At 44.3% G+C, this 14,074-nt stretch overlaps 1 protein-coding gene across 1 annotated transcript in view; it reads right to left on the bottom strand.

Annotated features, from left to right (window-relative positions):
* Window positions 1-1,447: 1,447 nt before the first annotated feature.
* The window catches only part of LOC121003535 (gastrula zinc finger protein XlCGF26.1-like), a 1,829,815-nt gene continuing 1,817,188 nt past the window's right edge, over window positions 1,448-14,074 (bottom strand). The window contains exon 7 of the mRNA XM_040435433.1: window positions 1,448-3,934. Within this exon, the coding sequence (XP_040291367.1) occupies window positions 2,667-3,934 (1,268 nt within the window). The 3' untranslated portion in view covers window positions 1,448-2,666. The remainder of the gene's footprint in view (window positions 3,935-14,074) is intronic.

Raw genomic sequence — 14,074 nt, 5'->3', positions numbered from 1 at the left:
CTTGCGTGAGAAAAATCGCGCATGTTTGGTACCCAAACCCGAACTTCTTCACAGAAGTTCGGGCTTGGGATCGGTGTTCTGTAGATTGTATTATTTTCCCTTATAACATGGTTATAAGGGAAAATAATAGCATTCTGAATACAGAATGCATAGTAAAACAGCGCTGGAGGGGTTAAAAAAAATAATATTTTTTTTTTAAACTTACCTTAGTCCACTTGATCGCACTGCCAGCATCTCCTTCTGTCTCCTTTGTTGAATAGGACCTGTGGTGAGCATTAATTACAGGAACAGGACCTTTGATGACGTCACTCCGGTCATCACATGATCCATCACCATGGTAAAAGATCATGTGATGTACCATGTGATGACCGGAGTGACGTCATCAAAGGTCCTCTTCCTGTAATTAATGCTCACCACAGGTCCTATTCAACAAAGGAGACAGAAGGAGATGCCGGGCTACGCGATCAAGGTGACTAAGGTGAGTTAAATTTTTTTATTTATTTTTTTAACCCCTCCAGCGCTGTTTTACTATGAATTCTGTATTCAGAATGCCATTATTTTCCCTTATAACCATGTAATAAGGGAAAATAATAATGATCGGGTCTCCATCCCGATCGTCTCCTCGCAACCGTGCGTGAAAATCGCACCGCATCCGCACTTGCTTGCGGATGCTTGGGATTTTCACGCAACCCTATTCACTTCTATGGGGCCTGCGTTGCGTGAAAAACGCAGAATATAGAGCATGCTGCGATTTTTACGCAACGCACAAGTGATGCGTGAAAATCACTGCTCATGTGAACAGCCCCATAGAAATGAATGGGTCGGGATTCAGTGCGGGTGCAATGCGTTCACCTCACGCATCACATCCGCGCGGAACACTCGCCCGTGTGAAAGGGGCCTAAAGGATCACTAACCCCCTCTCCATCCAAGTTATTATTACTTCTAGAACATATCATAACAACATTGTTATTACTTCTAAAAGATATCATCTCCGTCTCACCATACAATAGGAATGGGAAACAAAATGATCAAAAATTCAATATATCCCAAAAAAATATTTTATATCAAGTCTTCAATTATAAAACTTAAACAATCCAGAGCTGGTGGGACATACAAAAGAAGAAAAACACCAACTGGTAAATTCATGTGAAATGAGTGAAACAAATACAGGGGTGGCAGGGACCCCACTTGTTGGATTTATCTACAGGTACATTTTGGTCAGGGTATACAGATTAAGATGAGATTCCTTTAGGACGACGAGTAATGGCTTCTATGTAATGAGGCAATCCTAGCCTGGGTCACTTGTTGGGAGAACTTGCACATTACTGATGAAATGTGCCCAGTAGGACCAGAGCTGACGGTTTCCCGACAAGCTGATATTTGATGTAATAAACATTTTTTTAATGTTACAAATACTTATAGGGGTAGAACAGACCGGGACTAGAATAGGTAGATGATTATCTTTTTATATTAGGCCCTGGCTTTTTGTACTACACCAGGGATGGTTGAAAGATACACTACTCCCTTAGATTTACGATGTGTCACTCAGACAGGCTTACTCTTACCAGTGGTGACCCCTGTCTCTATTACTACCCCTCTTGCTCAGTGGAAAGCCTGCAGACATCCTATCTGTCATTCCACTTGACTGCAAGTAACTGGCCATTTACAAGTGTGAATGACGCCCCTTTTTCCATATGTCTAGACACCAGCGCTTATGGGAATCCAGCTCTATTTTATGGACATTCCCATAGTCCATTTAATTTCAGTTTTACAGGAATGGAAGGTCCCCATACCGATCACAGGCTGGGGGGTGCCCCTGGAAAACTGTATTTTTTTATTTTATTTCCTCTAACCAAACATTTTTGTTTAAAGGAGATATATGTTTCTCCGCTGTGGTGCCCCATTATTTTGGCGCGCTGTATTGTAATGAGCTGTAACATCGCACCGGGGCGGAGACGCAGTCTTCTGCTGTGGGTGTCTCCTTCTCCCTGGCAGTGAGCGCGATCCAATCAGAGCGGACCGCTTAAAGCCAGGGAGAAGGAATCTCGCTCCATCTCCCTGGCTGTGAGCGGTCCGCTCTGATTGGATCACGATGTCCTTTGATCATTGGTATTCATTCAATAAAGGAGACCATGCGTGTTTGGGGAGCTCTCACAGTGGTCCCAATCATTGATCCGAATCCTCCGCTACCTCTAGTGGATGAAAGCTAGGTGCTGTTTTATCTCTAAAAAGGGTTCTTGCACACAAGCGTGTGTGCCTCGGTCCGCAATGCACAGGCACAGGACGAGTGCATGCAGTTTGTGGTTGCAGCCCCTTTCCCTTGAATGGGTCCACAATCCGCAAGATAGGTTCTGCCCCACTAAAAAATAGAACATATTCAATTTTTTTGTGGTGCAGATGCACGGACCGAAATCCCCCAGAGGCGCTTCGATCTGTGTCTCTGCTCCACACCTCGGAATATCTTAAGGATTACAGATCCATTCAAGTTAATGGGTCCTCATCTGTGATATGGAGTGCACATAGTCAGTGCCCGTATATCGAGGGCACTGACCCACTGTTTCCAGTCCACAAAATGGGCACCACAGCTATACGCCCATGATCACTAAAAAGAAGAATCTGATTAAATAAATCTAATTAGTTACCACCATAACACGTAGGGGTGGTCACTAGTTGGCTAAGCATGAAGATTGCTTCTTTCCTGTGTGAGTTTTTTGATGTGTAACAAGAGCGGATTTATGCCTAAAACATTTACCACATTCTGAACATGGAAATGGCTTCTCTTCTGTGTGAATTCTCTCATGTCTAAGAAGAGCTGATTTATGCTTAAAACATTTCCCACATTCTGGACATGAAAATGGCTTCTCCCCTGTGTGAATTCTATGATGGATAACAAGAGCTGATTTATGCCTAAAACATTTACCACATTCTGAACATGGAAATGGCTTGACTTCTGTGTGAATTCTCTCATGTCTAAGAAGAGCTGATTTATGCTTAAAACATTTACCACATTCTGAACATGAAAATGGCTTCTCCCCTGTGTGAGTTCTCTGATGAATAACAATAGCTGATTTATGCTTAAAGCATTTACCACATTCTGAACATGAAAATGGCTTCTCTCCTGTGTGATTTCCCTGATGTTTAAGAAAAGATGATTTAAGGTTAAAACATTTCCCACATTCTGAACATGAAAATGGCTTCTCTCCTGTGTGAATTCTTTGATGTTCAAGAAGATCTGATGCATGGTTGAAACCGTTCCCACATTCAGAACATGAAAATGGCTTCTCCTTTGTGTGAATTCTCTGATGTAAAACAAAACTTTTTTCCCAGTTAAAACATTTCCCACATTGTGAACATCTATATGGCTTCTCGCCTGTGTGAATTCTCTGATGTGAAACAAAACTTTTTTTCCAGTTAAAACATTTCCCGCATTCTGAACATCTAAATGGCTTCTCCCCTGTGTGAATTCTCTGATGTGAAACAAAACTTTTTTTCCAGTTAAAACATTTCCCACATTCTAAGCACGTAAAAGGCTTCTCCCCTGTGTGAATTCTTTGATGCTTAATAAGATCTGAATTCTGGTGAAAACATTTCCCACATTCTGAACATGAATATGGCTTCTCCCCTGAGTGAATTCTCTGATGTGTAACAAGATGTGTTTTCTGGTTAAAACATTTACCACATTCTAAACATGAGAATGGTTTCCCTCTTATGTGTACTGTTTGATGTTTAACACCTCTTCTGTGACTTTTATTCTGTGTTACAGTCTGTGATGAATCAGAAGATCGGACCTGTTTAAAAGGATCAAATGAGACATTTTTGCTGTGATCGGATGAAGATATATCTTGGATATTGGCATGCTCTTCATATATATCTTGTGTGATATCACAATCATCTGAAGATATCAGATGTTTCTCTAAGTTCCTGTTACAGTCATCTGCCAAGAATAAAACACATTTTATTATTGATTAAAAATGTACCATAAAATTCTATTGAAATTTTATAACATTTTCATATAAAAAAATCCACAGAAATTACAAGGCATGGCGCAAAATTCAAGTATCAATTGACTAAAACAGTGGTGGGCAAACTAGAAATGGTTGGCCCCCCAACTTGTGCAACTTTCCTGCAACTCCCACCCAATTAGGCATTTAAAATATATGTAAATGTGGCCCAACACATTAGTTATGCCCCCTTTGTGCCCCCCTGCATTAGTGCTGACCCTTAGTGTCCCCCTTATAGTAGGGAGGTTCCTGTACTATTAATAAAATGAAATAGTAACACCGAGCACATCATGCTCTTCCCAGCAGCAGACATGATGTGATGATGTCATCTCTCCTGCTGAGCTGAGGAGAGCGCACAGGCCGGGGGATTATCTCTGGTCTGTGCACTCTCCCACTCAACCCAGCAGGTGCAATGAGATTAGTGTATCATACCTGCTGCTGGGGAGAGTGCAGGGCGGGGAATGAGTTAAAAACGTCCATTAAAAATTGATTATTTTCAATGGCTTTTTTTTTTTATTACGAACCCCTGCAGCATGCATAATGTCCCCCATAGTGTCTCCCAGCATTAATGTCCCCAGAATAGCCTCCAGCAGTAATAATCTCCCCCAGAGTGGCCCCCAACAATAATAATGTCCTCAGAGTGGCCCCAGCATTAATAATGTGCAGGGTTTTGTTTTTAAGAAAAAAATAAAAATAATAATAATAATAATTTCTCCTATCATCCACTTGCACGTGCAGAGACTCTGATGCTGAAGGACCTGCATAGAGAGGAGCGAATTTTTAAAAAAAGACAAGAAATTCTACTTGTTACAAATTACTTTGTTACAAATCGCTTTCCATTTTATGGAGTGGGCACAATGACGAGTAACCGCGATTATGCCTCCCCCTGTCATATTTTTTTTTTTAATCAAATCTTTTTTTATTGATTTTCAATAAAAATGTATGCAAACAACCCCAAAAAACAAAAACACAAGCCCTCCCTCCCCTCACCCTGAGTCCCAGGTTTGCGGTCGCAAGAAAAACCACAGGAGAGGTATCGAAGATGGTTTCGTATTAAAGCTCCTGAATCTAGCAGGAGCAGGTCAGGTCCTGGCTGACAGACACAGCGGGGACCCTGAGGAAAAGACAGGAGCGGTTTATTACCGATTCTTCCTTCCTTTGTGCCAGGATGACAGCGCTGCATAAATGCAGGAAGTGGCTCTTCTTAGTCCTGGCAGTCATGTGACCTGCGGGAGGTGTCTGGGGCAGGAGCAGAGCTGCAGGCTCTAAGGAGACCTGATTAGCTCTGCCTGTATTGTATATATTTTGGTAGTCAAACAAATAAAAAAAAAGCTATGGTCACTAAACCATCACGTGCACAAAAATCACAAAAAGTTGCATGGACATTCAGGCCTTTTTCTGGGCCCAGTCATGAAAGGGAGAAAGGGTTAACTTCTCAGATGCCGCATTCAGTGCAGATTGCGGCATCTGTGACTCACACCAACTTGCTTGCGGAGAGTCCGTCCGCTCCCGTCTTGATTGAAGAAAGAGCGGGATGACGTCACAACGTGATCACGCTTGGAGCGTGCTGTGACATCAGTGATGATGTCACTCCACGCGCCCAGTGTGATTACGCGGTGAAGTCCTCACACTCACTGCGGGTCCCTTCGTAGGTTTTATTCCATCGAGATGGGAGCGGATAGTCCCCCTATATAAGTGGATGAGGTATTTTTTTTTTTTTTAGGCACCTTTTTTGGAAAAATTGATTCGTTACCTGAAGCGCAAGGAAATTCGGCCTCGCGACAAAATTGAATTTTTCCTGAAATTCAGATCGAAGTCCACTTCAGATACTTTGATTCGCTCAACACTAGACCAGCACTATCAGTGGAATGACATCACCTTGCGTTCCTAGCGGTAATGCTGGGAGCACATGATGAACTCATCGTGTTGGTAGCACAAGTCGTTCAGCATCAAGAGAGGAACAACTGCCTCTGTGTGTGCAGGTGAATAAGGCAATTTCCACTAGAGTACCACTAAACGGCCATTACATGGATGCACTTCTGTCTAATGGGCGTTAAAAACGGTGCCCCTGGCTATCCGCCTAGAGCCATTATTGTCAAAATGTTATGCTCTAATGACAGAGATTTAATCCTGAGGCGAAAGCGAACACTACAGGATATTAAATATAATAATAGCCGGATAGAAATATACCCTGATTTTTCTAAAGAAAATATAAAAAAAAAAAAAATGTGAATTCCGTGAGATAAAAAAAAATAAAAAATTGCAGCTAATAAGATCATGTATTCAATGCTACTATACCCAACTAGACTCAGAGTTGTACATCAGGAACAGGTACAGTTTTTCTCAACCATAGAAGAAGCAGAGAAATGGATGGAGCTTAGAGGGATTGGTATTGGAGTTATTTTATATGCAGTAAAGATGGCGGGATAGACATCAGCCCTGCACTGAGGCTGTACAGTGCAGTATTCTGCTGTACAGCCTCTCTGGGGGGGGGGGGGGGGTATCTCCACTGTAACGGGCTACTAGGTCAGCCCCAGATACAGGAGAAATCAATAGTGGAAAAAATAAAATAAAAATTAAAGTGAAGTTAAATGTCCTGCAGAGTATGTAGTCTTGTATGACCTTATGGGGGACACAACGTGTAAAATAAAAAAATATGTGTTTTGAAAAAAAATCCCCCCCCCACCAAATCCGTCATAAAAAAAAAAGAAAAAAAATGAAAATGGAAGGAAAGGGGCGTGGCTAGTTGCCGGCATGAACGGCCGCATCTGCTCTCCGGCTCCCGATTACCATCCTGCTCCATCCTGAGTGCGGACACCGCTCATTTGACAACCTACACGGTATACATCGCCACGGGATCTCACTGCATCTAACCATGGGACCCAGCAAGGCTCAAGCAGCAGCAGAACGCCTAAAAGAATTTGCGCGCCAAGATAACCAACATGGCGCCGCTACAGCCAGTACACCTCACGCTCAACATATGCGCGGACAAGCGGCACAACAATCAGCCACTGATGAGATAGAGGCACCTGAGCTTACACTGAAAGAGGCGCATGAGCAGCTTATGTCAGCGATTCTGGCCTGCCAAACCTCTCTTACCACCAAGATTGCTGAGGTGCGTGTGGATTTGGGCCTCCTCAGACAAGATGTCCAACAACTCAGAGAACGGGTGCGGGGAGCGGAGGAGAGGATCTCTGAGCTAGAGGACCTCACCCGTCCCTTACCTGCCAAGATCCATGCCCTGGAAGACTCGGTTACCTTAAGGAAACAAAAATGCGACGTCCTGGAGAACAGGGCCAGGAGGAACAATGTGCGCATATTGGGATTGCCCGAAAGAACAGAGGGTTCGGATCCTGCCACCTTTTTGGAGACTTGGTTCAAGTCTACTTTTCCTGAGGCAGCCTTTTCTATGGCATATGCAGTAGAGCGGGCCCACAGGGTTCCAGCTCGTCCACCACCACCTGGGGCTCCACCCAGGCATCTAATGGCTCGCATGTTAAACTGGAAAGACCGGGACCTTATTCTTAGCCAGGTGAGACGGATCACTTTTGACAACGCCAAAGGGTCTTTGTTCCCCGAATTTTCGGCCGAGCTTCAAAAGAAAAGAGCGACCTTCGTTTCCGTTAAAAGAAGGCTCCGGGATCTGAACTTACCATACTCCATGGCGTACCCCGCCCGGCTGCGCGTGGTAGACGAAAAAACAAAAAAAACCAAACAACAATTCTTCACAGACCCCAAAGAAGCGGATGACTGGATCTCTAGAAAGACACGCAGACTGTCGCCTTCTTAATGCATGGGACGTCACCGCCATCTCATCTTTTGCCTGAGGACATGGCTAACAGGGTACAAGACCTGTGATGTCTGAGGAATTCCGCCATCCGATTCAGGCATCGTTATACTGTTACAGGCTCCGTAAAAGTTGCGTTTAGTTGATTTGGAGTGAGTTTTACTGTTTAATGTGTGTATTATTGGCTGGGTGTCAGCATGATGTATATAAATGCTTAGGGAGCTGGTCAGACACCTGCATAGACCTTCACCACCTTGTACTATGCAGGTCCCTGACTACTCAGTGTGAGGGGGATGGGTAATCCGGGTAAAAGAATGGCAATTTATGCGCATGTCCGCAAATATAATCCACATATACTCAGCCTGCAAGAAACCCATCTGACGGCCGATACGGCCACTAGGCTTCAGAAACCATGGGTTCAATGGTCAAGCCACTCCTATGGCAATTCACACTCTAGAGGAATGTCTCTCCTAATTTACCGCTCCATTAGATGGGAACCGCATACCGTTGATATTGACCCAGAGGGGAGGTATATTTTTGTGTATGCACACGTGAATTGTGCTCCGTATACGATTCTGAACATTTACTGTCCCCCTCCTGCTAATTTATCGCTCTTGCAGACTGCGGCCACCTTTGCGGCTCAGTACCCGCATGCTAAATTAATATGTACGGGGGACCTTAATATGGTCATGAATTCTCATGTGGATCGATTCCATGCCTACCCGACCTCCACAGTCAGCAGCTCGTCCACTTTGTTATCAGCCTGGATTGAAGAAATGGGGTGGTTAGATTTAGGCCTCATGCACACGACCGTTTTTTTTTTAAGGTCTGCAAAAACGGGGTCCGTAGGTTCGTGATCCGTGACCATTTTTTCGTCCGTGGGTCTTCTTTGATTTTTGGAGGATCCGCGGACATGAAAAAAAAAGTCGTTTTGGTGTCCGCCTGGCTGTGCGGACCCAAACGGATCCGTCCTGACTTACAATGCAAGTCAATGGGGACAGATCCGTTTGACGTTGACACAATATGGTGCAATTGCAAACGGATCCGTCAAACATTGACTTTCAATGTAAAGTCAGGAGTCCCTATTATACCATTGGATCAGAGTTTTCTCCAATCCGATGGTATATTTTAACTTGAAGCGTCCCCATCACCATGGGAACGCCTCTATGTTAGAATATACTGTCGGATATGAGTTAGATCGTGAAACTCAGATCCGACAGTATATTCTAACACAGAGGCGTTCCCATGGTGATGGGGACGCTTCAAGTTAGAATATACTAAGAACTGTGTACATGACTGCCCCCTGCTGCCTGGCAGCACCCGATCTCTTACAGGGGGCTGTGATCTGCACAATTAACCCCTCAGGTGCCGCACCTGAGGGGGGTTAATTGTGCGTATCATAGTCCCCTGTATGAGATCAGGGGCTGCCAGGCAGTGGGGGGCAGACCCCCCTCGGCCCCCCTCCCTCCCTCGATTGTATTATTTTTATTGGTGGCACAGTGTGCGGCCCCCCCTCCCTCTCTCTATTGTATTATTTTCATTGGTGGCACAGTGTACGGCCTCCCCTCTCCCCCCCCGATCATTGGTGGCAGCGGAGAGTTCCGATCGGAGTCCCAGTTTAATCGCTGGGGCTCCGATCGGTAACCATGGCAACCAGGACGCTACTGCAGTCCTGGTTGCCATGGTTACTTAGCAATATTAGAAGCATCATACTTACCTGCTGCGCTGTCTGTGACCGACCGGGAGCTCTTCCTACTGGTAAGTGACAGGTCTGTGCGGCGCATTGCTTAATGATCTGTCACTTACCAGTAGGAGGAGCTCCCGGCCGGTCACAGACAGCGCGGCAGGTAAGTATGATGCTTCTAATATTGCTAAGTAAGGGGAGGCCGCACACTGTGCCACCAATGAAAATAATACAATAGAGGGAGGGGGGGCCGCACACTGTGCCACCAATGAAAATAATAGAATAGAGGGGGGGGGGCCGGGGGGGGCGCACACTGTGCCACCAATGAAAATAATACAATAGAGGGAGGGAAGGGTGGCCGGGGGGGGGCCGCACTGGCCGCCAATGAAATTAAAACTGGGGAGGGAGGGGGGGGTCTGCCCCCTGCTGCCTGGCAGCCCCTGATCTCTTATAGGGGGCCATGATATGCACAATTAATCGAGGGGTTAATTGTGCGGATCACAGCCTCCTGTAAGAGATCGGGTGCTGCCAGGCAGCAGGGGGCAGTCATGTACACAGTTCGTAGTATCTTCTAACTAGAAGCGTCCCCATCACTATGGGAACGCCTCTGTGTTAGAATATACTGTCGGATATGAGTTTCCACAAAGTGAAAACTCAGCTCTGAAAAAGCTTTTATGCATGAAAGCTTTTATGTATGAAAGTAACCTACGGCCACGGATCACGGATGCCAATCTTGTGTGCATCCGTGTTCTTTCACGGACCCATTCAAGTCAATGGGTCCGTGAACCGTTGTCCGTCAAAAAAATAGGACAGGTCATATTTTTTTGACGGACAGGTAACACGGATCACGGATGCGGCTGCAAAACGGTGTATTTTACGATTTTTCCACGGACCCATTGAAAGTCAATGGCTCCGCCAAAAAAAACGGAAAACGGCACAACGACCACGGATGCACACAACGGTCGTGTGCATGAGGCCTTATGGAGAGAGAAATATCCAGATTCTGTAGAGTACTCCTGTTTCACTCCCTCTTGTGGAGCATTATCCAGGATCGATTACATAATTGGCACCCCTGACTTATACTTATCAACTATATCTCATGGCCCCCAGGGTGTGTCCGACCATGCACCCATATTAGCTCAGTTTAATGTTTCATATGTACTCAGCCCTCGTCTGAAAACGAGAATACATCCATTCTGGCTCACCCAGACCAACTACAAAATGTTCCTAGAGTTACATGACGTAGATACGAATGCCTTGCTACGGTGGGATACGCTGAAAGCATATCTCAGGAGTTGCCTTAAATCCTCTATCTCCTACATTAAAAGGGATACACGGAAAAAAGAGGACTCCCTTAGTATTTGTGTCAAGGATTCCGAGGCAAGGTTTGTCGCGGATCCTTCTGAAACAAATAGACAGGATTGGTTACAGAAGGGTAGGCTGTATATGGTCCATTTCCATGAAAAAAGTAATCGCAAGTTATTCTTTTATAAACAACAGGCCTTTGAGTTGGGAGATAGGGCAGGAAGAGTGCTAGCCCATATAGTCCACAGGAATACAACTGCTTCGCCGGTCCTACGCATACAGACCCCAAGTGGTGAGGGTAGGGACTCTGCCCTAGGCATTGCAACGGGTTTTGCTGACTTCTAGCGTGATCTATACCGATCCTGAGTGACATACTCGGAGCTGGAGCTTGAGGACTACTTAGGTGAGATAGTTTACCCAAAACTTACAGTAGAGTACAGCAATTTGATAGAGGAGGATATAACGTTGGAGGAGATACAGGAGGCTATTAATGGTTTGGCGAATGGGAAATCTCCTTGACCGACCTGATGGTCTGCCCCTTGAGGTTTATTCCAAATATGTAGACATTTTGAGTTCCTAGCTGAAAGATATGTTCAAAGAGGCATGGCGGATGGGCAGATTACCGGATTCTTTATATGAGGCATCCATAGTAGTATTGCTAAAGCCGGACAAGGATCCTTTGGACTGTGCCTCATATAGTCTGATATCCTTATTAAACTTAGATTACAAAATTGACAAAAATTTTGGCCAATAGGTTGAACAAAATAATAACTCATATAATACACGACGATCAAACTGGTTTCATACCAGGAAGGTCGACTTCCAATGATATCCGCAGAGCACAAGTCATAGCTCAAATTGGAACCCATCATGACAGACAATGGGCGATGGCCTCCTTAGATACGGCCAAAGCCTTTGATTCATTGGAGTGGCCATCCCTAATGAGAACGCTGGAGAAGTTCGGCTTTGGCCCTAGATTCCTACAATGGGTACAGATAATATATAGAGATCCTAATGCCAGTATTATGGTTAACGGTACAGCCTCTATCTCTTTTCCCCTGCAGCGGGGCACGAGGCAGGGTTGTCCTCTCTCTCCCCTACTGTTTGCAATTGCCATTGAACATCTGGCTCTTCGAATTCATCAGGACTCAATATTTAAAGGGGTGGCGCTGGGGGAGAGAGAGGACAGAGTTGGTCTGTATGCCATCATAGAAAAATTTGGGCACTTCTCAGGGTTACATATAAAATTGGGCTAAGTCGGCCCTGATGCCGTTGTGGTTATCCGACTGGCCTGAGGTTTATCACAATCTCAAGATAGTGGACCACTTTAAATACCTAGGTGTTTTTATTACTAAAGTGCCGAAAGACTCCCATTCTAAAAACATTGCCCCTTTAGAAGCCATCTTCACTGACAATTTTAAGGTGTGGAAAACCCTACCATTGTCCATTATGGGTAGGATTAACCTAATAAAAATGATCTTATTACCCAAAGGGCTATATATGTTGGAACATGCTTGCACCCCGATATCCCGAAGCTTCTTTGACCGCCTTCACTCACTGATGGTTAACTTTATCTGGGGGAAGGCCAGACACAAACTTGCATTGAACACACTGCAACGATCTAAGATCCAGGGAGGTGCGGCGCTACCAAACTTTCACTTGTACTTCCTCGCAGGGCAGTTGAGGTTTCTAGCTAATTGGGGTTAACGGGGAACCCCTTCAGAATATGGAGTACTATTTGCAACAACACCTAGGTCTGTCCAATTTGTGGCCAGTACTTGAAAACATTGGATCCCTATCGGGGCAAATGTTGCAGATCCATAGACTGACACAACAGGTATGGAGAGATGCCAAATCACGTCAATATCAAGATTGGGCTGATACCATACCTTTGTGGGATAACCCATTGTTCCCCTACCTACAGGGTATAGAAGGGACACATACCTGGAAAACATGTGGAATCACTACATTGTGAGACCTATATCAAAATTGAGTTTTACGCTCATTTTCCCAAATTCAGGAACAACATGGTATAGCACGCACCCATTTTTTTTTTAAGTATTTACAGATCAGACATGCCCTCCAGGAACAATTTAGGGATGGAGACAGGGCCATTTCCTCTCATCCTTTAATAGGGGTTATTAAATCACAAGGGCCTAGAGGTATAATATCAGCACTCTATACTTACCTTTTAGGTAACCATATGTCATTACAACCCATACTAGCCGAGGTCAGGTGGAAAGGGAATACTCCCCATCTTTCTACAAAGGATTGGGCGGAGGCGATGGAGGCTGTCACTAACGTGTCTCCCTCTATCAACAATAGACTCATTCAATTATTTATGCTACACCGCAGCTACCTAACTCCCACTAGACTGCACAAGATGGGGAAAATATCTCAACCTAGTTGTCTTAGATGCTCTCACAATGGTGCCGATTTTTGGCATATGATGTGGGAGTGCAGATATATTAGATCATACTGGCAGGAAGTGCTTGAAGTACTTTCATCACTGGGCATGGGCCCAATACCATTATGTCCTAAAGTATGCTTGCTGGGTATTTTGGACAATGATGGATGGTCTCATTATAATAAAATATTCCTGAGCGAAACTCTGCTTCTTGCACGTAAGGTAATTGCTCTTAAATGGATGGCAGATGATCTACCTACACTAGGGATTTGGAAAAGACTAGTGAATCAAGTAATACCTCTTGAAAATGTAATATTTATTCACAGGAAATGTCCTGACAAACTCCAGAAAGTATGGGGTGTCTGGTGTGATTCATCTTTGACCACTTCACCCGGATCTGTGATCTCCATTGGCTCTTAAATTTGTCATAACACACAGACCTCACACGCTATTAATGTATCAGTTCAATTTATTGTATTTATGCTGTAAATGTGGAGAAGCATTGTTTTGCTCTAATATATCAACTTGCCCAAGTACAAATGATACCTTTGTATTACAAGATATTGAATACTGCATACTCTTGACTTATGTCCACCTGATTGTACTACGATCTTGCCTTGTTACTCTTTCAATAAAATGAGTTAGAAAAAAATAGAAGAAAAAAACATGTTTGGTATCACCGCGTTTGCAACGACCGGCTCTATAATTATATTACATGATGTACCGCATAAGGTGAATACCGTAAAAAAATAAAAAATAAATAAACATTGCCCCAAAACAGATTTTTTTTTTAGTTAGCTCACCATCCAAAAAAACATAAGGTTAAATCATTCAAAAAGTCGTATGTACACCAAAATGGTAGCAATAAAAAAAATCACCTCATCATGCAA

Source organism: Bufo bufo, chromosome 6, assembly GCF_905171765.1.
Source record: "Bufo bufo chromosome 6, aBufBuf1.1, whole genome shotgun sequence".
NCBI lineage: Eukaryota > Metazoa > Chordata > Amphibia > Anura > Bufonidae > Bufo > Bufo bufo.
Note: the sequence above shows the minus strand (reverse complement) of the source record. Positions and strands in the feature narration are given on the sequence as shown.